Raw genomic sequence first — 26,484 nt, 5'->3', positions numbered from 1 at the left:
ATAGATGCACATAATACACTCAACAAAAATATAAACACAACACTTTTGTTTTTGCTCCCATTTTTTATGAGATGAACTCAAAGATCGAAAACTTTTTCCACATACACAATATCACCATTTCTCTCAAATATTGTTCACAAATCTGTCTAAATCTGTGATAGTGAGCACTTCTCCTTTACTGAGATAATCCATCCCACCTCACAGGTGTGCCATATCAACGTGCTGATTAGACACCATGATTAGTGCACAGGTGTGCCTTAGACTGCCCACAATAAAAGGCCACTCTGAAAGGTGCAGTTTTATCACACAACGCAATGCCACAGATGTCGCAAGATTTGAGGGAGTAATCGACTTTTTTGAGGGAAGGGGACTACATTTAGATTCTGTCGGAAAACATCATGCAGTCTGCAGAAAAACTTGGCCTTGGGCAACATTCGACCTTCCAACACGATGGTGATCCAAAACATACAGTGGTCAAGAAATGGTTAACAGAAAACAATATCAGTATTTTCGAGTGACCCAGCCAAAGATCAGACCTGAATCCTATTGAGACTGAGAAGAAAACTGAAGGCCAGAGTCATGGCAAGGAAGTCTTCCAACCTCAAAAACCTGCAGATCATTGCAAAAGATGAGCAGAACAAAATCCCAATGGAGACGTGCAAAAAGCTGGCTAGAAATTGTAAGAACTGTGTGCTTGTTGTGGTGCTAAATAAAGTTGTTGCCACTGATTTCTGAGGTAGGGTAAAAAAATAAATTCTGGACATGACAATCTAAGTAAACATATTAAAAAAAGATTGCAGTGATAATAAAAATGTCTTATTCACTTAATGAACTACTTGGGGCGTTATATGGAGTTGTCTAAATCTTCCAACCTTCCACCACCCCACCTTGCAAAAGTAAACAACAAATAAAAATCCAGGTGACTGATTTTGTATGTATTAGTGATGAGAACATTCAATATGTAATATGCAGGTCAGGCAGGTAACACAAACAGGGAAGCGAAAAGGTTGTTGTGATGTCAGTTGTTGCCTGCAGGTGATATCAGGATTGGATTTTTCAGGTCTGCCATTTGTTTTGCAGTCGAAGCTACGGGTGTGTGAGAGGTTGAGAGGTGAAGCAAGCACTGAGGGAGGATTATTGTTGAGGGGAAGATCAGCAGGATTCAGAAGTCAGCACTCAAAGCTGTGCAACAGAAAAAAAAACACACACAGAGAAACAGACATGCTAAAATGTAGCTGCGCACACATACCGACACACATGCTTCCATCAGTTGAAGCTGATGTGTTGGAAAACAATACTGTGAGCCCACAAGACAGCACAGAACAGCTGACAGGGAGGTGTGATTTTGAAAGTGTTACAGAAACAAGTATCTGTCACCTCACATCATCACTGTCAGACAACACGTCTGACCCAAAAAGCTTTACACAGTACGGGGAAAGACAGGCCGGGGGTCGGCGGATGGATGGGAGGATGGTTGATGTGAAAGAACAGACAGAAGCACTAACCTTTCTTGTTTGCTGTGTCCAAAGAAAGCAGGGAGACAGTGAACCAGGGAGCAGAGAGAGAAATGATTAATTTACAAGTTGTCAGCAGCACAAATCCCACACGGTGTTGCAGTGAACGAGAAGTGCATCTGACAGAGTTCATTACAGCATCTTACTTACAACTAACTACGCTGCTCTGTATTTCATCACGCTTCTCTGACACACATCTTACACTGTGGTGCACTTATCATCATCAAATAACAGGAGACAGTTTTATTAATACACTTTTAAAGAGAAATGCAGTGACCGGGAATAAACTTGCAATCATGACTCTCACCTGAGTGAGAGAAAGCTGGTTTCACACTCGATCGGTACCATGCAAATTACTTATATGCTCAGTGAGAAATATTGAAAGTCAGCCGACACGTCATCTGCTCTCATCCATCAACCCTGCTGAAGGCTGCTACTAGGGCCACAACACGTCCAGGGGCAGAAGTAGGTTGGTGCTGTCCTTTGAGACCACCCTGTGATTTTCTGCATTGTGCACAAGTCTAGTGAACCTACAGCTCACCCTCTGTCCAGTCCATATTCAAGTCATCCATCCATCTATTATCTATACCTTGCTTTATCCTCATTAGAAGGAGCTGGAGCCTATCCCAGGTGACTTAGGGTGAAAGCAGGGACAGATCTAGATCTGACCTGGACAGATCACCAGTCTATTGCAGGGCTGCATATATAGACAAACAATCATACTCACATTCACACCTACAGACTATTTGGGATTACCAGTTAACCTCTGCATATTTTTGGACTGTGGGAGGAAGCCAGGGTACCTGGAGAAAACCCATCCCAACATGCAAACTCTATGCAGGAAGATCCCAGACCCTGGCCAGGACGTGAACCTGGGATCTTTAACCACCGAGCTCCTGGGCAGCCCCATATTGAATTCAATTTTATTTTATAGTGCCAATTCACAACATACAGTATGTCTTCTCAAGGCACTTCTCACAGTAAAGACAAAATCTTATATATGCATTTCTAGCTTTCAATGTGTAGTTAGTCCAGCTGTAAGGCAGTTTGTCAAATGTGCTGCTGGGCAAAACCGAGGCATCCCAAGGATGCTTACTTTCACTATTGCTAATTTTTCACAGCAGTATGAAATCATGCATCTCTATGGCAACAGCACAACCACGGCTAGAAGTAGAGAGAACTTAGAAATGTTAAACTGAATTGGCATGAAGAAGTAAGCTTTATATAATTTAGCTACTTTTTCCATTTATTATGCCACTTTGCAGCACATTCATTCATTTATTTGTTTTTAATTTAATTAAATGTGTTGTTCATCTAGTTGTTTTTGATATTCTATTAGGTTTTCCTCTTTATATTCAATTAGAGTTTAATTGTGCAGTTTTGTCTGTCTTTGAGCTGCTGCAAACACCCAACTGGAGGCCCATTAATTGTCATCATATGTTTTGATCAACATAGCTGTCTATTTCTATGCTGTAATATTAGAGTCTAGAGAGTTCAGAGAAGAATACTGACAGCTGATTCTCTCTTGATATTATGTTGTACTGATTAAAGTGCGCCATATCTGAAAAAGACATCTGCTTTACTAACTCACAAAAGCGGATGTAGTTGCTCTTCAGGTACCCATTACCTTTAAAACACACAGCACCTTACACATAGCAGCGTAATTATACTTTCCCCAGAGACCCAGAAACCATAGAGAGGAACAGTCGTCTTGGTTAGGCACAGAAAAGTTTATGCTGAGTTGAAAACAAGATAGTTTCAGCGTCTTACACCAACAGTTTGTTTCAGTATGCTCATGTTGAAGTCATTAAAACTTTTTAAAGCCACTAGAGAGGTTCAATGTCAGTAAACTACAGTTTTGCCAAGGCAGTCGGGACACTTTTTGAATGCAAGTAATTTAAAGTTTTACAACTATTGTTTACTGACAGATTATGCCACTTTTAGGGACCTTTTTTAAATTTCAATTTAGCAGGGACAAAGATAGGCAATATGGAAAGAACGAGCAAGGAAGTGACATGCCGCAAATAGTCTGGGAAACTGGGATTTGAGCTGAGTGCTCACTGTTTTGGGCATTTATGCCCATGTGGTAAACAACCTCTCCACTGAGCTATTGGGCTGCACCAGATTATATGCTTTTAATTCACCATATCACAATTCTACAGCTGGAAAAATTCCACAAAATTATGCCAAGGCTTTAGAAGTGTTTTGTAATGTTCAGAAAAAGTCCCAAATTCACGTGTTATTTTACACTGGCATCTTCAGTTTTAGAGAAAATTATAAACTAAAGAAAAAACCTTTACTATACAGGTGTGTCCAAACATTTGACAAGTATGCTATATTATGATGTGTTAAAATGTTCCTCTTGCCCATACTGAGTATGAAGGAATCTCATTCTAGCCAAAACACCACTGCGACAGAACAAAATCCTCTGTCCTTATTCTGTGAAAATGCATTTTGAAATCCAGCGTAAGTTAATGTGAGGCTTTAGTGGTCTGAGTTAGACAACTCAAATGGGTATTGTGCAAAATTATGGTCTTTTAAGAACTATCTTCTTTGCCCATGGTGCATCTTTGTTCTTAAATCCCTCAGACAAAATCACTCTCTGTATTTATGCTTATTACACATGGACATTGCACACAGCGAGTTCTGGAGCTAATATATGAACTGTTAGCTGCATTGGCCTTTTGTGCCAAATAAACACAGACTCATTTGTCTAACTCGGACTGTCCACGACTCACATTGGTTTTCAATGATTATTTTTACACAAAAAGAAACTGCAGATGTTTTTGTCCATTATTACTTGTGTTTACATTAACTTTAACATTCTAATAACAATCAGAATAACAGAACAATCACAGCACTCATGTAACCACCTCAGTTGGACCAGACTAGCCAAATCTGATTGTTTCTTCCTGGTTGGAATACAGAATATATTCTTTCTGTGTCTGCCCCATGTTTCACTCCTGTTTGGTAAACTCTGTGAAAACAACTCTCTTCCACCAGTCTCTGAAAATTATGTACCGTTGTAATCAGAGAGAACAGCAGAAATGCAAAAATACTTGACAGGACACACTGTGGGTCCATCCTGGTCACTTCCTTCTATTGAATAAATTACATTTTCTAAATAAAGCTGCAAAAAGTTTTCTTCTTTGGATTGGAGAGCTGATTACTGTGTTGGGAAATCAGTGCAGTAAAGTTTATGAATATCTTGACAGTTCTATTTTGACAAAAAAAAGCAACACATATCTCTGAATTTGTAAAAGTTTTGACAAAAATATTCCTTTATTGGAAGATTAATAATTGTCATCGACTAATGAAGCCTTTTAATAACTCTCCGTTTAATAACCGCTCCAAAATGCTTTGTCGCAAAGCTTCATATATTACCAGATCTTAATACAGCGAAGGAGTTTTTTTTCTTTCCATCACATCAGCTCTTACTTATTGTGCCCTCTGGGTTTGTTTTTCCCTCAACAAAGTTTGGTCTTGTGTCAGCGTTCATGCAGCATATGGAAACAGACTTTGGTATGAACTTTGATTTAAAAAAAACATAACTGTATATTCCCTGTGATGGATTACCCAACTCACAGAAGTTTCAAGGTCTAAAAGCTTATTTCCATGGTAATGGAATAATGCCAGTAGTAGCATGGGCACACTCAAACTTCCTTTGAAATAATTACAACCCAACAATAATTCCAATTATTCCAGAAAACATGCAGACCCACTGAGAGAGAACTGGAGCAAAGGAGGGATGAGAAAAAGACAGAACAAGTGTTGCCTTTTGAGCAAAGCAGCAGCCATATGGAGGCTCTCTTCAGCCCAGCCAGTAGCTCCAGATGTTTGACCCAAGTACAGGAAGCACAAGCCAACTGTTTGCCTTGAAGTGCAGGGCTGCGAGGCGACTCCCAGCGCCTCCCTCCCATATGCCACGGAGGACCTCTGCCCTCAGGCCGGCTACACCACGACAAATGTCTATCTCTAATTGAGAAAGACCTCCACTCTCACTATTTCTTGGTGCTTGTAAAATGTTCTTATCATCTGTTGTGCTCCAGGTCTCTCTCTGGACTGTGCTAAAATGGTCGCTGAGCTGGACGATATGAGGAGGAACACAATGAACATACACTGCCTTCAAGGTTCATTGAAACTCTTTGTGTAACAGATGACACAGAAGGGATTATTTGTATACTCTCTTTCAGATAGTAGTAGAGTACAAATATTTTACAGCTGATAGCTTTCCAGAATGTGGACTAGATATAAATATTTTTGATATACAGGGTTGATATTAATCTCTTATCGAATGCCAGAAATACGGTTGCAGAGGTGTGGTGCACAGATACGTCATTTGTATCTGTTTAAGCCTTAGAGCCTACAGAAACACCTCATGTCCAAACTGAGGTTTATATTCATCTTGATTGAACTGTTCTCAAAGTGTTCAGTTTGGTCATTTAATATCAAAATATACTGCATGACTTGACATTTGAAATAATAGTTGCTTTTCTTTGTAGAAAAGTGTCGATGAGAAAAAAACTATTTAGAATTTCTATCAGATTTAATCAAAGCTATTGTATAATTGCACTGATATGTTAATACCTAGATGTGTTTATATATATGCTACATAACATGGAAATATGTATGCCTGGTTGCCACCTCTGTAAGCAGACTACTGTATGTTGAAACTTCAACAAATAAAATTATGACATTTATTTATCTTGTGCAATAAACAAATATTTTATTTTAATTTATAAACCCTACTGTATTCCACTATCTCCCCTCCACAGTTATGAAAAGCTTTGTCAACTAAGCATTTTAAGGTGTTATGCATGTAAAAACATGACAATTTCACAATGAAAGACATTTTTTTCCTTGATATAAAGATTAATATATAAAATATCAATGTGATCAAGATGATGGGAGTAGTGGTAAGTAATAGTACAGACTGTTCTGTAATTACCAAGATAAGAGCTTAAATGCAACGGTAGTGAAATCACCCTGAAAAAAGCCTGGAGCTTTAAGGATTAACTCCTTGCATTTCCCGTTAAATTATCTTAAAATACCAAGTCAAGGTACAGTATACACAAAGTTAATTGAAAGTTGCTCTTAAATATTTGGAGTACATACAAACTGTATTGTTTTAAACGTCAATTTCAATTTAAGATCAATTATTTGTTCAGCCTTGGTGGCCATGGCATGGAGCAGCTGACTGGGTCAAATGAGGAGACTACAGGGGCCATTCTGAAATACAGAGACCAGAAATGTTTACAAATGAACTGGAGTTATGATGGAGATTGTGTGGGCAATTTGAAATGATGCAACAGAAGCCCCAAGGATATTTATGGATGTACTTATTTGTTTCTGACTTAATATGTAATGGATTGGATTGTCTGGACCTTTGTCGATGTAACAAGACTGTTTTAATTGGGGTGCTATTGATCTGTAGATCAATATCATGTTTCATAGGTGAGCTACCTCAATTTTGTAAGTGTTTGCTTGCTTGCTAGTTGATGGTTTGACAGAGGTGTTGATTGCATTTGCTGTTGTGATTGTGTCTTGAAAAGGTTTGCATTGATCAGATCGCCTCAGCTTCCCAGGGATGGGTCTCAGCTGTATCGACAGCTATGCAAATAGCACAGTTGTGAGGTTACGGGGAACTGCAAACGAAATGTAGATTGCACATTTCAGCTGAGCCTGATCCAATTCTCCTACTGGTAGCTTTACTCCAAAAATAGAAGGAGTCTCTCATGACAATGTGTGCTGTTTTGTGTGTCGGACTCACCTCTTGAAGAGTAAAATAGCAATGACTATGATGATGATGAGAATGACAGCCAGCACTGGACCCATCACCCACAGCATCTCCGGGTCCTCCTGAGGCTGTCGGATCACCCCGCTGAGCTTCACCATGAGGGGCTCGGAGAACGGACTGGCTGCAAATGTCCTCTGCTGCAAGCGATCAGAGGAGGACACAGAGTCAGCTCACCCAACAACAGGAGATCAGGTTGCTGTATTAAAGTAAATATAACTCTAATTTACAACAAGAGGTTGTGTTTTTGTGACCTCCCACGTCAAACAATCAGTACTAATCACTGAAATGCAATGATCTTACAATCTGCCCAGAGAGAATTATCAATTATCAAGAGATGGCAGAGAACCTGAAAACTAGACAGTTATCATTAAGTCACACACACAGACAAAATCTTGACATGGATAATAACTGATGTAGGCTGCTGTCCCGATCAGTGTTCCTGGGTTTCTACCATGGCAGAAGGCCATTGATTGCTGTGTTACCAATGTGACAGAGGTCTTTTGGTATCCTGGACAGACAGCTGAGGGGTTGAGACTAGATTCTAACCCTATTTACACCACATTGCTATAACACAACAACAACAACCAACAGAAGTCCTGCTGGTGGTGATTTGATTCCTCTCACCTGACAACAGTTCAGTCACACAATATGGCAGTATGGTTGTAAGTATCTGTCCAGTTAAGAAGACATTTCCTTTAAAAAAACATGAAATACAGTTTTTATTTTTTCAAGAGCCCATAAAGAGAAACTCAGCGTTCCCTGTGGAGCTTTTTCTTCCACTCAAATTTACTGACTTGTAAAATTTACTGTATTTTTAAGTTCTAACAAACTGATGTTCACCATTTTCCTCACAGCACATTGACAACGCACGTGTTTTTTGGCGACATGAGTGAATCCAACTTGTCAATGACAAGCTGCTGTGCAGTGGAGAAAAGGGTGAAATAATGACCAACTATAAAGAACACCAGAGAGGAAAAGTTACATTCAAACCACGGAATTTTGGAATAAAAACTGAGTTCAGTAAGAAGAGTTTGACAGTTATATTCCACTGAGGTAAAAACGGATAAAATACCTTTTTTTTTTTGCTAATCTTACAACAGAGAAGTACATCACCTGAACTCTGTGCTCATTATGCTCATCAAATGATAAGCTAATTGCTTTCCTGTTTCATGTAACTATGTATTTATCTGATTATTTCCGGTGAAATGCATTCGGCAGCCATATACTTTTTTTAAGAATTCTTGACAGGTGATCCAAAGGGTAAATCTGGGCTCCGGTGGGCTTGTGTTCAGTCAGGCAAGGTTCCATATGGGAGTAAAGAGGAGCTTTAAGTCCTGTGTGCACACAGTGTGCTGACAGGTTGCTTCAGGTGAATGCAGCTGGTTAACTGTGACAGTACTTAGAAAGCAGCAGGAGGAGCGGAAGAGGGTGGGAGCAGAGGAGGACAGTGAATCAATGGTGAGAAAGACAGAGGCAAGCTGCTGTGTTGGCTGTGCTGGATGTGGGAGTCCCCATGGAGGCCAGGGAGGAGAGAGGGGCACAGTGGAGGATACGCATCAGTGACATCCTTTGAGGACAAATCCAATAATGGCAACAACTTCACAACGCCTTCTGGACAACAGTGGAGACCTCAGGTCGGCCTGGCCTGTTTCCCTGCCATCATTAGATGACAAGAACACAAACAGTCTCTCCAAACCACACAGGACAAGATCACACTGCTGCAGGCAGAAAGTCTCAGAGAGCATGGGGCTGAGCGGTAAACAATTATGACCCGTTGAGAGACATGTAGAGATTCAAGCACTGGCATATTTTCCATTTATGCACACAGATCAGCCACAACATGAAAACCACTTCCAGAACTTTGTGTAAGTCCTCTTTGCGCTGCCAAAGCAGGTCTGACCCATCAAGGCCTGGACCTCCAAAGACGCTGTGTGGTATCTGGCCCCAAGACCCTTTGAGTTCTTGGTGGGTTCTGGGAGGCGGCAAGATGCTACTGTGCCAACATGTGGGATATTCCACAGAAGCTCGATCAGATTGAGATCTGAGGAATTTGAAGGCTCAGTCAACACCTTGAATTGTCTGTTGTATTCTTCAAGCCATGCTGAGCAGTATTTGAGGCGTGGCAGTCTGCTCTGTCCTGCTGGAGGGGAGGGGGGAGGGGGGGGGGGGACACGCTGTCATCAGGGAGAACCGTTAGCGACGTTGGGGTGTGTTCAGTCTGCAACAAGGTGTCCCAGCAGCAACAGTGCAGGAGATGACCAGTGTTATTTACTTCACCTGCCACTTTTTTGTACTGTGACTGATTAGAGCAATTACCTCCTACTTACCACTAATTTTACAGCACAGAATAATTTGGCTGCACCTCATTATCATTCTACTATTGAAGAAAAAAAACGCTCTGGCTTGTTTTTGCATTTCTTCAAACCAATCACGATAGTATTGGATGGAGCCAAACGAACTATGCAGCAGCAGTGTTCCCTTTTTAGTGGAACATTTGCATGCAGGGAGAAGAAAACTATCATTAAAATGGCTAATTCACCGAATAAAATTGGCAAGACTGTCTCACTGCACGATTCAAATCCTCTGTAAAATTTGAAATTTTCAGTCTGGTTAATAGCTACCCTGGAAGTTGTTCCCTGTAGTGAAGGGGATTTTGAAAACAGTAACATGAAGATAGTGGACGGCTGGAGAAATCTGTGTGAAATGTGCCGTCAGTGGTGAACTTATATATGCAGTCCACGTCCAGTGAGTCAGACAGTTTGGCCAGTATGCTGTGGCAGCTCATGGTCAGACATTGACATGAGTAAATTTGAAGGTATTTTCAGAATTATGCTCTTATTTTTCTAGTTTTTTTGGGTGAATTTTATGCTGTTATTATTGGGACAGAGTAGATGTGACAGGAAAAATATAAACTGACCTAGAGATGGAAAGCACCAGAAGTTGGTGGTTGGATTCAAACAACCAAATTTTTTGTTATGAGATGTGGTGAATGGGTGTCAAAGTCCACAAGATCTGTCATTTGCCATGAATTGTTTATGTAAGCGGCCATACAACACAATCTGGTAGCCCCATATTGCATTTCCGGGGACATTCATTTTCAAAAAGCTGAGGTCTTGGCTACTTTATGAAAACTAGGGCTGGAAACTGTTGAAAAACTATTAAATTGAAATAAAAAATGAAGACGGATTCAGCAGGTGCACAGCTTTTTTCTCACCTCAGATGTTCAAGGAAACATATTTCAGCAGTCTGTGTTTTTTTAATATAAGAGAAAGTTTCCAAATTAGCTGCCACGTTAATCGGATTTGAAATCCAGGAGCAGAAAGCCCACGAGTGAAGCATATGTCCAATCAGGTGGAGTCAGTGTTTGTTGTAGGAGGGTGTAGCCTGCATTGGTTTCCTGTTTAAGTAAAGAAGAACACCTGTCAATCATCTGTCCAGCCATATCCCCATCAAGCCTCCTATTCTGGGAAGCGTGTGCAACCCTTCACATCCAAAAACACTGCTGCCACGTACCATCAGCTGTCACTCTGCTGCTGCTTGGATGTGTTGAAAAAGTCAAAAACAAACTAGTTTGTAAATGAAAACGTGAAAACAACATCTTAATACATGAAGATGTTACTAAACTTATTTTTTACTCAATTATAAACCTGTATCTGTTTAGAATAGTAAAATAAAGGATTATGCCAATGGAATTTAACTCCTGCAAGAATAGCATAAATATCATAGTGCCTTTATTCTTTTCTCTGTTACTTATGTTGACACTGCTTTCTCTCTAGTCTTGTCTTTTCTGTGTATCTGTATATTGTGTGTCTATGCCTATGTGGGCAATCAGCTGGCACATCTGAGATCATTCAGCTGCAACATTTATACCACAATTTGTCACGACACCTCTTTCCAAATTGCTTTTTCTGCTCCTGTGTTACTATCGTTAGCAGAACTGTTTTAACTTTGCTTTCCAGTGCTTTTGCTCTAGGTCTAACGTGAATTTCCTGAAATCTGAAGTTCCAGTCACCACAACCCAGCTCCATCCTACAACCCGCAGTTTCAGGCATCACGTACAACCTCCTCAGTCTCCACAAAGTCAGTCAGCGACCTGCACAGCCATATGCCACAGTCAGAGTCACCAAAGACAAGCACTATGCACCTCTGGATCCTCACATCAACCACTCACATGCTTCAGTCTACACCCTCCAAGGATTCACTCTCACTACTACGACTTTTCACAATAACAACTGTGCTTTCAGGTTTGTGTAACAGGTCCAGAAATGTCATTACCTGCAGGAATTAGTAAAGATTTTTTGCTGTCACTACCTGCCAATGCCACTAAAGAAGATCCTGGCCCCTCTGAAAGAATGGTCAGAACTGAACCTGACGTCCTGCAAGTCAACAACATTAGACGTAAGATCCCCACTGCCTGTAAAATCCAACAACTTTAGAAGTAAAGAGTCTGTAATACAGAACTTCTGTTAGCAATGTGACATCACTCAAGTAAACTAGCTATCAGAAGCACCACATCTGTTGTCCTGAAATACCTTCAGAGTTACTCCTTTTTGTACGAAAATCTCATAAGTAATTATGAAAAATGTCACTGTATCATTAACTTTCAAAGAAAACACTATTAGTTCCTGTCCATGAATCGTGATTAGTCAGCTGCAGTGCAGAGCTAAACGCGGTCGGATATTGGCAATATAATTAACATTAAATAGAAGTTACATGGATCAATTTGCAAGGCGTAATTCACTTTAAGTAACTGTGCTGCTTGTCACTTTATGTTCTGAGACAAGTGCAGCAAGTCGGACTGTGTTGGTGAATGAGACTATAAATATTCCTGTGAGCCTGACAGGGCTCTGGCTGGACAAGGCTGCAGTTCCTCTGGGTGAAAACCCAACTCAGGTATGGGGCTTGTTAAAACACTTCACATCAGCTCATGTCCAGCTTTGATTCCTAATTGCTGCATTAACTTCAATCCATTTTTCACACACACATTTCCACTTTAAGATTCTTTGTCAAGGTTGTGATATTAGAGCAGAGAGCTACAGATGAATTATACATGAACTTAGCACATCTGTCATGTTGTGGAAGGCTGGAAATAAAACAAATGCATTTTGACACTTCATGGTCTTGGACTCTCCCAAACACATCAAACCCCATAACACATGTACCATAAATCTAAAATATATGGATGGGTGGATATGTTTACTTTCTAGACAATCCTTCCAAATACTAAACTTAAAAAATATATTTTAAGGTAACTGTATCTTCCTTAATCTGCCATGGAAATCCATTAGCATTATAATTATGTCTTCTAGCTGAAACTGTATTTTCTACTTATAGGAAACCTGATTTAGAATCGCTTTATTTTTCATATCTATCTACACATGGGATGCACTGTGCAAAGCAGAGCTGTAGTCTGCCGGTTGACTGGCTGATTGGTGGGTTGCTCTCAGCCAACCAAATTCTCCATTATTACACTACCTGTGTACTGTTTTCACAACTTTGAACTGGCCCAACGTTATGGAGACTACCAGGTCTAATTTATTTAATGTTTTCTGAATGTTTACTCAGAGCTGACTCCGAGCTGATTGGCACCATGTCAAAGAAGCAGTCACTGCAGGCTCTGTAATGGCTGCAATTTGTTGGAACTGTGAGGCAAATAATCTAAAACAGGTCAACTTGTCTGCATTATATTCCTCCGTAGTTCTTGTGCCGGGATCACCAGTTCATACAGCTCTATTTTCAGAAATCATATGAATATGTGCAGGTGCAAACTGTTCTGCTCTCAGTCTGTTCTGCTCATTTCAGTATAAAATAACGAAGTTCAAATGCTCTAATAATCTTCTTGGTTGATTACAGAGTCAGGGCAAAGCTCTTGAAGTTACACAAAAAGGAAATAACAGCTAGCTGAATAAATAAAACAGGAAGACTGTGACGATAACAGTTACAGGTTCTTTGGTTGCTGTGGTGCTACATGACCCCATTACACAGTGTGAAGGCAAGGAATCCCACAATCACAAACTGTATGTCTGACTGGTTTGAAACTCTAAAGCATCCTGAACACAAAATGTTACACCTGACAAACAGGAGAAATGAGAAAGGAAGGCCTGTATGTAATATAAAATTGCTTTAGTAATCACTCTAAGAAACTCCTGAGGTCAAATTGCAATGTGGGGCTTTCTGTATCACTGTGCTTCTTCAGATTTGGTTTGTGGTACAAAAATGTATGAGTGAATTACTACCAACAATCCAACTTTGCCAATGTGCAGTGTAGAGTAGCTCTACAGTGTTTGAGCAGAGACAGAAGTGAGCTGGTGTGCTTGAGCTGTAGCATGTGGGTGGAGAAAAAGGCGGCAATACTAGATCTATGCGTCGTCATAAAGGCAAACTGTAGACTTGCAGCTAAACAAAATTAAGAGCAGAAGGCAGTATTTTCACGGTAAAAAAAGTTATCTGTAGTAATTTTGATACGTAGACACATTTCAGAGGTTAAATCAACAACTGGAGAAGGATTTACGTGCATCTGCTTTGTAGTTACATGTAATAAACATTTATAGCCTCAAATTAGGATTTACAACATTTTGAGCTTTTTAAGTGATATTCACAGGTTCTTCTGTGACGAGAAGGGTTTGCTCATATTTGATGATTCTGTCAAAAATAATGGTATTTATTGACATTGACACCTACTGCTGCACGCAAAAAACCCCATAACAAATAGAGAAGATGTTGATTTCGGAGGTATTATATTAATTTACATTATACGCAGCAAGTCACACCAGAGAAATTTTCTTTGATGTTAGACTGACACAGGCAGCATCCCTGACCAGTAATTTTAGAATATTGGTGAACTGTTCGCTGCTGTAACTTTAGTGTCGCACAGAACATGAGAGCTTGAGGACTGAATTTTACATGCAGTTTTCTGCTTTGTATCTCTACATAGATGCTCAGAAAGCACTTATTTTCCCACACAAGCATGTTTTTTTTGAACAAATACAAATATTTTTGCACAAACTGTACTTGCTCATGCTGATATATTTTACAGGGTTTCAAAGATTGATTTCTAACCACTTTAAAAGCTCAAAATCCTGTTGAGCCTAATTTGAGCCCATACATGTGCTAATAAATGGCTGCTTTTAATGGCCATATTACATAGACCTCCATTTATTATGACTGAACTGATATGAGTACAACAATGATATCGATGTGCACATAATCATCCCATCAGAAAGCTTAGTGGGTGACATGTTCACCAGACTGATGTCAAAATTCTTATCCATTGTTTTCCATTATGCATGGTAGCTGGTGCGAGTAATAATCACCCAGATCACAAGAGTGAGTGTGCAGCAGTTGGCAGCAGGTGTGCTCCAGGCTTACCCTCCCACAGCCGAACAGTTTCTGCTGCTTCGTCTGATGCACCAGCTCGTCCTATCCAAGAAGCACCAAATGGCATCTTCCTTTGTGTTTGTAGTTTGGTGTTGTTACAGTCTTTTTGGAAAAATCTGTTCTGTACTGTTTCCTCCAACAAATAAATATCTCGAGCATTGTGGTGCAGCAAAAAGAAATCTACCAGTCGGTCGAGTTTCAAATTGTGATTTCAATTTTATTTCTCCTGGAATGGAGAGTCAATTTTATGATAACAGTGCAGCTATTCATTTAAACGGCTCTCATTTCTAGACCATCTTTATAAACTGCACTCATCTCTGAGGTACAGGTGTAAATAAAGCAAGGTCTGATGATGAATGAGCCTAAATTACTTGTCAGGACAGATATCTGGGGAGTGAATTCTGTTGATTAAAAAAAATACATAATTTTGTTTTTGTTTCTGACTCCACCTGCAGCTGATTCATTTCACTCTTGCAGCTGCTGGAGTTGTAGTGATAAAAATTAAGCTTGAAGTCCACCGGAAGAGTGCTCTAAATTGATTAAGTGGTGCGGTTGATGAAATGTTTTTGAATCAACAAGCGGAGGGTGTTTGTCAGTAAACTAATATTTTAGCAGAGTCCCTTAAGTGGCACTTGGGAACCATTTTGATGAGTGGATCCCTGTTTTCTTTGTACCTTCTCTGCAAGCTACAGGCGCATATGCACGCAGTGCTATCAAGAAGTTTAAATACTGAACACGGAGAATATCACTGTGATGCTGTATTGCTGCACAAGGAGACTAGCTTAAAGGGGACGATCACCAAATGTATGATGTTTATACAGGAATTTTTCAGAATTTTTTGATCATACCTTGTTTCTCATCTGGCTTTGGATCCCTCAGGAGAAAATGGAAAATATTGCTGGAATGCCTTGCTTAACCTGCTGTTTAGTGAAAGAAATTGAATGGATGGATGTTTTTTTTGTTGGAGAAACCCTCTCACCACAGTCGCTCATTTTTATTTCTCCGACGACTCATGCTTTCTTTCTTTCTTTTTCCCTACACATGCCATCCATTTGAGTGATTGTGCAAATGCGGGCTGATCCAAACCAAAGACATAGTATTGCAGCCTCTTGTTCACATCTTTTCCCTGTCTTTGAAAACCGGTGTTGTACCAGAGGATTTAAAAGTTGCCAAAGTTATTCCTCTATTTAAATCAGGTGATCCACATTGATTTAATAATTATAGACCCATATCTATTTTGCCTTGTTTTTCCAAAAATATTAGAGAAAATTATTTATAAAAGGATTCTTTTTCATTTAGATTCTAATTCAATTCTTTTTAAGCACCAGTATGGATTTCGCAGAATACATTTAACACGAATTTGATCAAATTTCACTTTTGTGATAATTACTGAGTTTTCTTTTTACTGCACAGCTCTACTGAGATAATTAGGTAAAAATAGTCACTCCTTTCATTACAGTGATTCTTTCCCACGTTTACATGCTGCCATGTAGTTTCCTCACTTCTAAGAAACATCTTCAAGAAGACTGTGTGTAACCAACTTTTCTAACTCTGCTGCGCATTGTCTGTAGGAGAAACCTTAACAGCTGAAAGGTGTGGTGCTTGATAACATGCTCAGCTCATCTGTCTCGTCAGCTCTTTCAGCTCTCATCTCTCTGTAGTACTTTTGGCACTTTTAGCAAAGTACTGCCTACAGCTTAGAAAACTTTTTTTTTGAAAAAAGACAGTTTTCATGGCTTTCAGATGCAGCAGAAGCATATTCTAAGGGATATTTAGATAATCTCAGGGGGGAAGTTTTGAAGTGATCAATCTCAGCGGCACTACCCCATAGATAGTAATCCTTCAGGGGTGAAAAATGTGCTGCTGCTACATCTACGTGCTGCAGAGAGGAGGTGTGTGAAGAAGAAAAGAGTGTTTAATATCAGTGGGAGGAGGAACACTTTGCTTTTGTTTCCACAGTCCATAATCCTCGCAAAAGAAGAAGTGACTGATAATATAAGCAGAAACTATATGTGACTGTAATGTTTTTTGACAGCTGTGTTATTTTTCCAGAATATTTCTACCTCAGCCGGAGCCGTCTGCTCACAGCTCATCTATCTGCGACAAGCTGGATGCTATCCAGTCGGCTCAGTGTGTTTTCCTACAATCCCCAGTCCTCTTTGCACTGCCATCCTTCTGTCTTTTCGCCTCAAAGTTCAGCTCTTCCTCCTACATCACAAACACATTCCAGCATCTGTACCGCTGCTCTCTCGCCAGTGATTGCAGCATTTCTTGCCTTCTCCTCCACATCTGCGCTTTTTTTCTCAGGTGCCCCCACACCCCCAATCTTATAACCTCGTTTAAGCTCTTCTCTCTCGCCACTTCTCCTCACCTCTCTGACACTCCCACAGGGCTCTGCGTTCAGAGGAAGCTGCTCGCCTACCCTCTCCAATCCCCGCCCCTCTGCTCTAAGTGATCACACTGTTTATATGGCCTTTTCCTTTTATCCAATTTCACACGTCCCGGCTTGTTTACCAGCAGTGAGGGCCACAGAAAGCCACAGTGCCCTTTTCCTTCAGTCTCCAGCTCCCCCTTCTTTCTTTTCCTTCTTCTCTTCTTGCCTCTGCCCTGCCAGCAGCTTTGCAGCAGAAATAAAAGCTAAGCTTACTTCAATTTCAATGAATGTGATTAGGTTTCTATTTTTATACAGGCTTGACTCACATTCAGCACTGTCATTTATTGAATCTGGACTCTGCAGCTCCGTTTGTAACACAATGAAACGAGTATTGCCCAAGGCTACATACTCCTGACAAAAGCGGTAATGAGGGAAGGCAGAGCAAAGAGACAGCGATGAATGCTGCATGTAACTACAGTGTAATGTGTTTGAATGACATCTGGATGTGTGTTTAACTGAGTTAGCTTGAACTTTGCATTGCAGGACCTTGGGGCAGGCATGTTGTGGAGCGAATGTTCACTGGAATGCCCTCCAAATTAGACCTTTTAGCCTGTTTCCTCTGGAGCTCAGCATCCGACAGCTTAAATAATTTCATTCTGAGTTAATGAAGATTTATCTCGTCTTATTTCTTTGAATGTGACATTAACTGAGTGTTTCAGTACAATGACAAATAGTAGTTACCGAACAAAACTTCAGTTCTGTAAGCATGCAGAGAACAGTACAATGGAGGTTTGTTACATTAGCCACTATGTTTTTGTATTTATTGTTGTCTGAAGGCGTTTGATGGAGTAGGCACGTTTTCCCCCCAGAAAGCAGTCATGAAAGGTTCTATAGAGACAGTTCCAGTGGTCAGAACATGGCCAAAGGTTTGGGTCTCACTACCACAGCTCTCAAATTCCAGCAGTGTAAAATGGCTTCTTGACAAGGTGCCAGGAAGTAAAGGCAATAAACATAACTAGAAACTGAAAAAAATGACATCTTCACACTGCTCTCTTCTTAATCTTAATGTAGATCTTATCTAAATTGTTTAATGTAACCTGTTAAATTATCCTGCAGCCTGTCTTGGTCAGGGTTGATTGAGATTCTTAATCTCAAAGAGAGCTTTCCCTGCTTAAATAAAAACATTCTGACAAGTTAGAACTGATTTATAGATATCTTTAATTTAATTACAGATATCAGCAAATTTCTTCAAGAATAATAATTACTGATATCTACAACTGAAGGATTTTGACAAATGGAAATGTAATTTTCCATTTCAGACACTTCAGAATAATTGCCTTTTGGATATGTCAGCAAATCATTTCAGATTTGTCGCCCTAATTAGCATACACTGAAAAAAAAGGTAACATTTCAGCAGCTGGTGTGCCAAGAAAAGACAGCAAACTAACGGAAAATAACCACGCCATCTTTGCTTTTGTTCTTGTTTTCGTTGCTGATTAAATGTCTGGCCATAGGCAGGCTGACACTGGTCCACCCATACAGATAGACCTCTGATGCAGGTTTAACATGCATCACTGTGTTAGTCTGAATGGGGTACATGACACTCTGAGGCCAGAAGTCACATCTTCTATTCTAGACCAAGCCCGCCTCCACAGATCTTCACACATTTAAATGAAGACGCCACAATGGCAAGCGACTGATCCAAAGAACAAAAGCTCTTGAAATTAGAGAGGCAGTCAGAAGATGCTCTGCCGGTGGAAGCAAGAGGCCTGTGAGTGACAGCACGGATCATGGCCTCACTGCCTCAGAGACATACCTGCAGATGCATGCGTGACTCAAGGACATGATTTAGATCACTGCAACGTGCTTGGCATGTGCAGCGCTGCCTGAAGGACTGCTCTTTATTCCACAGACAGAAAACACCGGGGAGGGAAAACAATGCCAGCAAACTCTGCTCTGTTTATTCAGCAATACAAGACCTTTGGAGCTAGTGTGGAACTCACACTGCAACTGTACGTACGACAGTGTGACCCATAAATGAAGTTTACACACAGTCTTATGAGAACTATTCATCTGACGATTGCAAAAGGCCACAACGCAGACAAAACAGCAACAGATCCACATATTAAAAACCTGCCCACGTCGCCTCAGCCATTCCCCTGTCCTCTGCTGTAGTTTTATGATTTATTAAAGGGCAAGAGGAGTCAAGCACAGCCTTGGTCTCAGTGAACCTTTCTTGACGCTGCACTGCTGCAGACAAGGTAACTAACAGCTTAATCTGGTCTAATAGTCAAATTTGCTTCCGCCTCACGTGGTAGCAGCTCACTGCTGGCTGTGTATTCAATAGAGCTGGTAGGGTGTATTAAGAATTTATTCCAAGTATTAATTACCTGTTTATAGATGTCGTCAATTAACTTATCCAAGTTTCACACGATTAAAATAATGTCACTGCCAACCTTCAGCGAGATTCAGAGAATGTGAAGGGGCTGTGTGGTTTTATAGGATACAGCCCTGAGGTAATTCCTAATTGTACTTTAATGTAATAAAAATTTTAAACTCAGAGGAAAGACTTGTACAAACAGCTGGGAGCAACAACTCAATGCCAACTTCTGTTCTGTCAAAATCCAGATCACATTATTGACTGGTGAGTCTCGTTCATCTGACTTCTTACAGTTTCTGTCTTCATCACGGTACAGTTTTCGCTTTATAGGCATTTGTAATGTGCAAGGATGTGAAATGACAGTGCAAAGTACATGGTGCAAAACAAACAATGAAGGAGTTTTGTGTGAACGTAAACTAAAGGCAGCAAACTGTGTGATGTACGCTCTGTGTGTTATTTAGCGACCGATGTATCTGCAATCCAAATATGTCTTAATGTCTCAAAGCTTTAAAGGAACACAACTAACTTTTTTGATTAGAAACTGCCTAATGTTATTCCATATTTCATCCTACTTCAGTGTAAGAAGAGGATATGACATAGAACAACTGGTGCAGAACGGCTGGCCCTCAGGGAATCCATTTGTATGACAACCAGATCCTTGTTCTTCCAAGGTACCATTAACCCAAAGGTTATAGCATAAAGGAAATAACAACCTTACCTTCATATCCAGCACTACAACAATACAGACTGTGGCCTTACCAGAGAAATTGAAAACCGTACACATTGTTCAAGTTTCACAAACAAGTATGTTTCCAACACACTGTATTCATTACAAGGCTACTGAATTATACAACTGTCCTTGTTACTGTTTCTGTTCCCTGCATCGTATTAACAAGTGGATAACAGGTTTTGTTGTAAAGATGGCCAGGCGCTGCACAAATCAGGAAAGATTTTATAACTCTAAGCAGGTATTTCTGATAGAGTGAGGGCTCAGTTATCTACAGATTAACGTCATTCTCTCATACTGAACAGAGCCCATTAGATGTACACTCAGAAGCAGGTTAAAATGGTGAGTTTCATACATTTAGACACAATAGAGTCTATTTGCAGCTTTAAAATATATCAAAAATGCTAATGCTCATATTCTTATAAATGGATAAAGGTCACTTACAGACTCGTGGTCTGCCAGGTCAGCCAGCACAAAGCAGCGATACTGCTGCTGGCCAGGAAGCGGTTTGTTGTAGTAGCCATTGTATTTCTTTTCATCACCCAGAGTGAAGATCTCAGGCAGAGCATCCAGCTTGGCAGCGATGTACGGCTGCAGAAAGTCCTGGCTCTGTCTCTTCTTCCTCTGGAGACTGCTGTCAGCATCGGCCTCCAGGAGCTGCCAGAGGGACAAGACGACACGACACTTTGGAACAGACTGATACCATGGAGCATAATGACACAACATGATCTACCTAAACTGATCTTTGCATCAGAGAGTTTTGTTTTCTGCTTCCTCCCTACATGAAAACACTTAATACTTCGCTTCTTTCATGCCTGATCTTAGAAGCTTTTACTCTGTTGTCTTTATTGCTTTTGCACAAATTTGTGTTGTTGCATGACTAATAATATGTACAGCACACTGGTGAACTCTGCCTGTTCTAAATGATGCTATAATAACAAAAATGATTACATCTTTCTTTTCTCTTGTCAGTCACATTCAGATCCTGTAGCTGATCCATTTTCAGTTCTTCATCCCATGTTGAGAAGATGCGTAACCCAAGTTAAGTTACAATGATCACTTTATAGCTGAGATCTGGGAGCTCAAAGTCTGAAAACAAGCTGTCAGATATCTACACAGGCTGTAAGAAAACAATACTTTATCTAGATTATTTAAAACCTTTATTTTGAAATTAGACTAAAAAGTTCTGTGCATTACATGTCCTTGATCAGTCCAAGTGAATTTATGTATATTTGTAATTTTCTAAATATATATTCAGGCAATAAATATATGGCATTCTGGCAATTTGAATATGCTTTAAGGAGAATTCTGGTTTATTCCAGTTGTTGTATTTCCCGGCAGTGTGGTGATTGTGGTTTTAAGTATCATGCTAACTTGGCCCTCTTTGGCTCTGTTGTGGAGATTCAGGCCAATCAGCATGAGCTCCCTACAGCTTTTCAAAGACAGATGATTTTTTACATGAATCATTTTAAACGTTTGTTTTCAGTCTGGCTGAAATCAAACAGAAATTAGCTGCCTGGAACAGACTTTCAGCTAACTGCATTATGGAACCCCATCTGGAGACGTATGCTGGCTGACCTAATCATTGACATATTCATCTGCTGGTTTGTTTCCATATGTAAGGCCGACTTTCACTAGGGGGATCGACGGTATTAGGAGCACAGGACATCCAGAAAGAAAGTGTAACTTTGCAAAACTAGTGGTGTTCTTACTGCTGCCACCAGGACAGGGGCCTGTTTATGGCAGACTGGGCAATTCACCACGTGTCCATGGATAGATAGTACAACTAATAAATCTGCAGCTTTGATAAATTCACAGGAGATAGTGTTTCACTTCCCCAACATCAATTGGAAGAAAAGACCAAGACCAAACACTCAACGTTCCATAAGGTCAGTAAAAGCTAATAGTTACCAAAATGTGCATTCTGTGCAGCAAATGTCTGTGTTTCCTTTTGGTCAGACGGAAATCAAATATTTAAAATGATGACTGTAAAAATCATGTTACTTTGGAAAGATGCAGGGAGCTCCAGCTAATTGCCTCCAACTAAACAAAATTCCTGCAAATCTCTTTAACGAAGTTCAAGAGTGCAAAGTTAGAATGTTACTTAGAGCCACATTAATGGGAAATACATCACTACTCAGCCTCACTAATGCTTTGTGACTGATGCAACAGCAAAATAGGACTTTCATCAGTTCAAATGCACTCCTCTTCTGAGATTTTTTTACACTGTTATTTCAAGTATATTTTGAGTACTTCCGTTTACAATGTATCTTATTTAATAAAACTATACTTTTAAAACACCATCATAGTTCAAGGAAAGGTGATGTTCGAAGATGGCACTTTATGATTAGAGAGGATTGGACGTATAGATTTTGAAGGCCCTCTGTGACATTTAGATGGAGTATAGACCGTCATGGTTTCATTGCAAAAGCTCAGCCCTTTTTATTCTTTTCAAGTGTTTGTGCCCATGTATGTGACAGACATCTTTCTCAACCACATGCTTTCTATCGCCACCTCGACTGCATTCACGTGTAGTCCTTCCACTGACACAAATATCCTATTTCTGTTTTTATAGCAGTAACCTCAGACACAACTACTCACCTAAAGATAGGACGTTGGTTGTGGTTAGTTCTGCTCTTCATACTGCATAACAAAGATCCTAAGTCCAGTGAGCAGGAATTGTTCCCACAAAACTGCCACACATTATTTACAAGTTTGAATAATGTTTTAAAGTTTTAATATATTGTCCAAAGAACATTTTATGGAAATTTATCATTCCAGTAAAGTTCCGATGTGGTTAAAAATGAACTCAGACAAAAGTTGCCAAATCGAGTGGACATTTTCGACGATGTCGTCAGGGCTACTGATTATGTTACTGGATAACAAAGGAAGAACATTCTGAAACAAGAATGTTAGGGAATATTGGACGAAAACATGATTGGAATTTACACAGGTATTGGGATTTCACCCCAACATCATTCATCAGACATCAGCATGCTAAACATAATGTATTGTATGCAAGTTGGTAGACTTAAAGTCACCAACTTTTTTTAAAATATATATATATAAAAGACGCTGTGACCTGAATAAGGTGCCAAAATCACTCCAGTACGCCCTGACATCAGCATCAAACCCCAACCAAATGACTCAGTAAACAGCATTTGGATTTTTAGGATAATAAAGTGGATCCATGGTAGTGGAATGTTTCCTTGTGTTCAATATGACTGTAGTCTTTGACTACATCCATAACAACACATTTTCAATTTAAACATACAACCTCTGCCACAATTGCTCGTAGGGTCCACACTCAGCCATTTAAGACCCCTAAATCAGAGACTTTTGGAAGATATGACGTACTTGTTGTCTCTATGTATCCTATTTTTCATTGTTGCTGTTCTTTCCCTGTAGTATTTTCAACACCTAAGTAACCAACCCCGTATCATGTTTACATCAGCACCTGAATGCCCAGTGTAAACAATCACAGCTGTCACTTGATATGCGTTTTATGGCATTGTCGTTTGCATTTCTGAAACAATGCTGACATGTAGAAAGCATTCCACATGTCTGGATTAATTAATCTCATTCACATCTTTGTGTTCATTCATTCATTCAACAGGCAGCTGAGCCTTTTCCCCTTTTCCTGTCTACCAAATCCCACTTCACAAAACTTCCAAAGATCCAGTCAGTCAGAAGAGATTTCTGTGTGCTAGAAAACAAAGAAAGATTGATGCTATATGATAACAACCTTCACGTCTTTATCCACTTAGTTAAGCCATTATCCATCCATCCATTCTCTAGGGTCATGGGGGGTGCTGGAGCCTATCCCAGCTGACTCGGACGAAGGCAGGGGACACCCTGGACAGGTCGCCAGTCTGTCACAGGGCTACATATACAGACAAACAATCACACTCACATTCACACCTATGGGCAATTTAGAGTAATCAATTAACCTCAGCATATTTTTGGACTGTGGGAGGAAGCCGGAGTACCCGGAGAAAACCCACGCATGCACAGGGAGAACATGCAAACTCCATGCAGAAAGATCCCAGGCCCACCCCGGGATTTGAACCGGGGATCTTCTTGCTGCAAGGCGAAAGTGCTAACCACTACTTCATTGTGCAGCCCCATTAAGCCATTATCTACTTTAGTTTTGCTAGTTTTCCACAGATGCATTTATGGGACATTCATTTCCTTGTTACTCCCATAAAGCATCAGGGGAGGAATTAATGACAAACTATACTCATAAGAGTTAGTGCACAGCACAACCTTATCAGCCTGACTTCAGTACTATCTTCAGGCACAGTAAAACTCCTAACAGCCGCACTTCCTTTCGAGCTCACTCAGTAAAGATTGCAGGGAACACAATCCAGTGCAGCAGCTCATTAGAGGATGCTTATGTAAATGACACCCAAAGCAGCCTGTTCACTCATAGGAGAAGAAACACTTTGAAATTACACACTAAAACTAAGGCTAATGGATTTTTACTGACATTAGGTAATCATATACAATTGCAGGAAAAGTGAAAAAGGCCTGCTTTTAGAGCTACTGGCAGCCTAAAGTGAAACTTGAGGATTTTGGTGACACCCTGGATTTCTTGCTGTTGTTTTGCATATCAGTAACGAGGATGATTCAGCATTGAAAGTCACACCCCTGCAAAACAGGCACAATCCAAAATGATGATTTGTGACTGTTGCACTGCATCCACCTCTGAGTAATTTTCTCAATAAAATCACCAAACCTATTCCTCTCACCGCCTTTCAGCTCAACACTTACTCTACTTTTTACAGAAGTGGTCAAGCAAGGGAGGTAGCCCACATCACCCAATCTGCCTACAGGGAGATGCAGCACTGCTTATATCAAAGGACAACGCTGAACATTTTATGAAGAAAATTCACATTCTTGGCATCCCCACTGCTTTGTATCATATCAACCAGCTTGACTGTCATGAAACACATGGTGGATATTAATGATCTCGTCTGAACGCAGCGACCCCTGTTAGGCCTTTATTCCTACCATAAGCATCCCCACAGCAACATTTGAACTTCCGTAAAATTATTGCACTTCATGTTTGGTGTGCTAGATGGAGGTCTGTTGTCCAAACTTTCCTTTAGCACCATCGGAAGACTAAATGAACAACTTCCAGCACACACACAAAAAATGTGCAGACTGCCATTAGTTTTCCTAATCTCAGATAATGAAGCCCTGTGATTGTTTAATAATTCACTCTACAGGGTTTTTTCTAGCTCAGAATGGTCATTACGCACAGCAGTAAGTATAATCAGTCTATGTACAGTTAAAGCAATGCTTCCCTTTAATCTTATAAGCGATAAATGGATGAATTTTCCTGTTATTTCGGACTATCTGTGAAGTAAAAAAGTCTATATGGCGGGGCAAATGAAACCCCAATTACCAAAACTGGTCAAAAAATATATTTTCAATTTTTTTTCTCATTTCTCGTCATTGTGCCACTGGATATTTTTCTTTAATAGTAGCACCAAAAAATCTTTAATGCAGAAAAAACTGTGCTCTACCAGTGATGTTTGTGCCCATGAGCACATTCAATGCTCTCCAGTTGAGGAACCAGCCAACCTCATGTTTTCACGTCCTCCTCTGGTCATCAGCCTACGATCAAGCATTAGTTTCTGTAGTGCCCCTAAGAGCAAGTCTGTAAGAATAGTTTAAACACTAAAATGTTGTTTGTCCCACCAACCCTTTCATATTGCTGTATGTAATGGAGATTCTGCTCTCAAGGCTGCTAGAGGGGCTTCGGTCTTTTAGTTTTGTTGGTTGTGAAAGTACAGCATGAGGCCAGTTAGTTTAAACAAAGCTAAAGCAGAAAGTGTGGAATAATATCCTGCAGTGCTGTAAACAGCCAAAGAACAATGTGTTCTTCTGTAATCTACACAAAGAGGCTGAGAGGCTGATTCATAATCACAGCATTTCTGGATCAGACCATGGCAGTGGAGAAAAGGCTGCCAAGGTAACCTTAAATTACAATACATGATCCTCATTTATACCAGATACTGACCTATTTCAAGTGCAGCCACTGGAAATGAGACTGACACTGAAGATTAAAGGTACACACACATGATTTTGTCACCCAGGAGAAGTTTTTGACCTCAAATGGTTCTGTGCAGCATTTTTAACAGAAGACATGTTGACATGTCACAGGAGTAAAAGCACAGGAGGAAATAATATGAACGATGGCAGGATCTTCCAGGATCAGTGTCACACCGTCATGGTCTCCTGGGACACTTGAATACAACAGACCCACCATTAAAGAGCCCAAATTTCACACCTTCACAGGTTTGGAAT

At 40.2% G+C, this 26,484-nt stretch overlaps 2 protein-coding genes across 16 annotated transcripts in view; one reads left to right on the top strand and one right to left on the bottom strand.

Moving 5' to 3' along the window:
* The window catches only part of agxta (alanine--glyoxylate and serine--pyruvate aminotransferase a), a 491,885-nt gene that overhangs the window by 123,772 nt on the left and 341,629 nt on the right, over positions 1-26,484 (top strand). The window lies entirely within an intron of this gene.
* ptprfa (protein tyrosine phosphatase receptor type Fa) overlaps positions 1-26,484 on the bottom strand; it is a 396,740-nt gene that overhangs the window by 53,284 nt on the left and 316,972 nt on the right. For 8 of the 15 annotated variants that reach the window (XM_022191302.2, XM_022191308.2, XM_022191304.2 and 5 more), the window contains 3 exons: positions 20,614-20,826; positions 7,285-7,448; positions 1,506-1,517 (listed from right to left, as the gene is read on the bottom strand). In XM_022191302.2, the coding sequence (XP_022046994.2) occupies positions 1,506-1,517; positions 7,285-7,448; positions 20,614-20,826 (389 nt within the window). The remainder of the gene's footprint in view (positions 1-1,505; positions 1,518-7,284; positions 7,449-20,613; positions 20,827-26,484) is intronic. The other 7 variants (XM_051947515.1, XM_051947512.1, XM_051947514.1 and 4 more) reach the window with 1 other exon arrangement.

Source organism: Acanthochromis polyacanthus, chromosome 4 (genome assembly GCF_021347895.1).
Source record: "Acanthochromis polyacanthus isolate Apoly-LR-REF ecotype Palm Island chromosome 4, KAUST_Apoly_ChrSc, whole genome shotgun sequence".
NCBI lineage: Eukaryota > Metazoa > Chordata > Actinopteri > Pomacentridae > Acanthochromis > Acanthochromis polyacanthus.
Note: the sequence above shows the minus strand (reverse complement) of the source record. Positions and strands in the feature narration are given on the sequence as shown.